The sequence below is a fragment of the Geospiza fortis genome, unplaced genomic scaffold, assembly GCF_000277835.1.
Source record: "Geospiza fortis unplaced genomic scaffold, GeoFor_1.0 scaffold414, whole genome shotgun sequence".
NCBI lineage: Eukaryota > Metazoa > Chordata > Aves > Passeriformes > Thraupidae > Geospiza > Geospiza fortis.
Genome location: NW_005054745.1, coordinates 98,257 through 101,862, shown reverse-complemented (window position 1 = coordinate 101,862; position 3,606 = coordinate 98,257). Strand labels below are relative to the sequence as shown.

The following is a 3,606-nucleotide window of genomic DNA, read 5'->3' as shown; positions in this document are numbered from 1 at the left end:
AGCCGTAGAGCCCCGCGTCGGAGCGGTGGCCGCGGAGCGCCAGCGAGGGCTCGGCTCCTTCTGTCACCCACCGCCCGTTCTTGAACCACGTGTAGAGCGTCCCCGGCTGCGCCTGAGGGGCCTGGCACGTCAGGGTCACCTCTGTCCCCTCCGCCACCTCGGCCGAGGGTCGCACCAGCACTCTGGTGGCTGCGGGGAGCGGATTTTGGTCACGTTTTCCCTTTGACCCCCCAGCCCCAAATTGGTGTCCCCAACTTCCAGCTCTTCCAAAATTGGGTACCCCAAACCCAGCACCCTTCAACGCCCCACTGGCAGTGTCCCCAGGCCCTTGTCCCCCTCCTCACCTTGCACGCGGAGCGTGAGGGACGCGTGGGTGTCGCCGAGGGCGCTCCGTGCCTGGCACTCGTATTCACCCTCATCCTCCTCGGAGGCTTCCCGGAATTCCAAGCGCAGCGCGTTGGGAGAGGGGGACACACGGATGCTCTGCCGGGGGCTGTCACCTCCTCTGGGGGGGCTGGAGGCCACCGGGTGTCCCCCCCTGAGCAGGGTGAGCTGTGCCGGGGGGTGGCTGTCCACGGCGCACAGCAGGATGGTGGCCGTCCCCTGGCTGCTCTCCACGAAGGATTGCAGCCTCCCATTCCTGGGGGGATCTGCGGGGCGGGAAAAACATTGAGAATGGGATAATTGTGGAATTGGTTGGGCTGGGAAAGCCTTCTAAGCTCATGGAGTCCAGGTGTCCCCACAGCTCTGCCCAGGCCACCGCTGAGTGCGTCCCCAGGTGCCACATCCCAAGGATGGAACTCCACCGCTGTGCTTTCCAGGAGGGAAAATTCCAAAATTTCCAATATCCAACCAAAATTTCCAATATCCAGCCAAAATTCCCAATATCCAGCCAAAATTTCCAATATCCAGTCAAAATTCCCAATATCCAGCCAAAATTTCCAATATCCAACCAAAATTCCCAATATCCAACCAAAATTTCCAATATCCAACCAAAATTCCCAATATCCAGCCAAAATTCCCAATATCCAACCAAAACTTCCCCTGGCACAGCTTTGAGCCGTGTCCCTTTGTCCTGTCCCTGTTCCCCACCTGCTGGCTGTCCCCTCCTCTCAGGAGCTGTGCGGAGCCACAAGGTCCCCATTTATCCAACCCTCCTGTCAAACCTTAAAACTTTTCTACAAATCCATTTCCAACACCCCCTGATCCCCCTTTTCTCCAGGCTGAGCCCCTTTCCCAGCTCCCTCAGCTTTTCCTGTTGCTCCAACTCCTTCATGCCAGGGATTCCCCATGCTCCAGAGCCTCCGTCCCACACCCATCAGGAGGATTTATAAATTAACACCATCTTTTTCTCATAAAAAAGGGGAAAAAATATTTCTCACGTTCTGACTCGCAACAACATTTTTTCCTCTTTTTTTTTTTTTTTTAAGCAAAGTCTGGTTTTAATTTTCCCAGTCAGGGATTAAAAAAAAAGTCCTAAATGCAGCATCAAAGCCAAGGATTTTCCTGCTGGGTTTGGTGTGGAGCACGAGGAAACTTGGAGAAGGTTTTGGTGTGTCTGGGCAGGTCTGGGGTGTAAATCTTGGCTTAATTATCCTCTGGAATACATTTTTTGAGCTCCCCTAATTAATTAATCCACCCTAAATTAAACCAGGCCTTACTGCCCCATCTCTCCAGCCGCGGGAACCGACCGAGGGGTGACACCAAGTGACACCAAGGTGCCCTTGGGGACTCACAGAGGACGTTGAGGGTGGCAGGGGTGGCACTGTGGTTCCGGGCGGGGGTCTGTACAGAGCAGTGGTAGGAGCCGGCGTCGGAGGCGGTGACCCCAGGGAAGGTGAGATTTTGGGAAGAGCCGGTGCCTAGCCACACCTGGTTCCGGTACCAGGTGTAGCTCAGCACGTCCCGGTCCCCTCCTGCCACCGCGCAGGTGAGGGTGGCAGTGTCCCCTTCGCGCACGTCTGGGGACGGCCAGATCCAGACGTGGGCGGCTGCACGGAAGGGGAGGAAAAATGGTGATCACTCAATGTCCAGGAAAAAGTGGTGATCCCTCAATTTCCAGGAAAAAGTGGTGATCCCTCAATTTCCAGAAAAAGTGGTCATCCCTCAGTTCCAGGAAAAAAGTAGGGATCCCTCACTTCCAGGAAAAAGTGGTGATCAATCAGTTTCCAGAAAAAAGTGGTGATCCCGCACTTTCCAGGAAAAGGTGGGGATTCCTAAATTTCCAGGAAAAATTGATGATTCCTTCAATTTCCAGGAAAAAGTGGTGATCCCGCACTTTCCAGGAAAGTGGTGATCCCTCAGTTTCCAGGAAAAAGTGGGGATCCCTCAGTTTCCAGGAGAAAGTGGTGATACCGCATTTTCCAGGAAAAGGTGGGGATCCCTAAATTTCCAGGAAAAATTGATGATTCTTCAATTTCCAGGAAAAAGTGGTGATCCCGCACTTTCCAGGAAAAGGTGGGGATTCCTAAATTTCCAGGAAAAATTGATGATTCCTTCAATTTCCAGGAAAAAGTGGTGATCTCTCAATTTCAGGAAAAGTGGTGATCCCCCAGTTTCCAGGAAGAAGTGGTGATCCCCCAATTTCCAGGAAGAAGTGGTGATCCCCCAATTTCCAGGAAGAAGTGGGGATCCCTCAATTTCCAGGAAGAAGTGGTGATCCCTCGATTTCCAGAGTGGGAAAGTCAGGGAGTTGCAGAGCAGTAAAAACAGGGAATGGCCACCACAGCCCACAGGTGATACCATGGATTTGTTTGGGATGCTTCATCCCTGGAAGTGTCCAAGGCCAGGTTGGACGGGGCTTGGAGTAGCCTGGGATAGTGGGAGGTGTCCCTGTCCATGGCAGGGGTGGGATTGATGGGATTTAAGGTCTCTCCCAACCCAAACCACTCCATGATTCCATGGTACCATGATTCCATGACTACATGGTTCCATGATTCCATGGTTCCATGATTCCATGGTTCCATGATTCCGTGGTTCCATGGGTCCATGGTTCCATGATTCCATGATTCCATGATTCCGTGATTCCGTGGTTCCATGGTTCCATGATTCCGTGGTTCCATGGTTCCATGATTCCATGATTCCATGGTTCCATGGTTCCATGGTTCCATGATTCCATGGTTCCATGGTTCCATGATTCCGTGGTTCCATGGTTCCATGATTCCATGATTCCATGGTTCCATGGTTCCATGGTTCCATGATTCCATGGTTCCATGATTCCATGGTTCCATGATTCCGTGGTTCCATGGTTCCATGATTCCATGGTTCCATGATTCCCAGGGTGATGGCAGCAGGGCGGTGCCATGGATGGACACAGCAAAGCCAGCCCTTGGAATCACATCCAAGCAGAGCCCTGTCCCTTTGCCACACGCCCGGGGCATCTGCAGCTCTCTGGGAATACCTCCATCCCCACAAACATGGATTTTCCCCATTTCCCCCCCCATTTTCATCCTCTCCATCCTATTCCAGCTGCTCTCCATACTCCCTCCTCCATTCCCATCCTCCCCCATCCCTTCATCTCATCTCCATAACCCCAGTTCCATCACTCCATCTGCTGCCTGCAGCTCTCCATCCCATCCCATCCCATCCCATCCCATCCCATCCCAT

General features: G+C 53.1%; 1 protein-coding gene across 1 annotated transcript in view; it reads right to left on the bottom strand.

Moving 5' to 3' along the window:
• Window positions 1–3,606, bottom strand: part of SIGLEC1 (sialic acid binding Ig like lectin 1) — a 20,756-nt gene that overhangs the window by 5,093 nt on the left and 12,057 nt on the right. Inside the window, 3 exon segments of the mRNA XM_031065367.1 lie at window positions 4–189; window positions 345–650; window positions 1,737–1,991. Coding sequence (XP_030921227.1) covers window positions 4–189; window positions 345–650; window positions 1,737–1,991 — 747 coding nt within the window.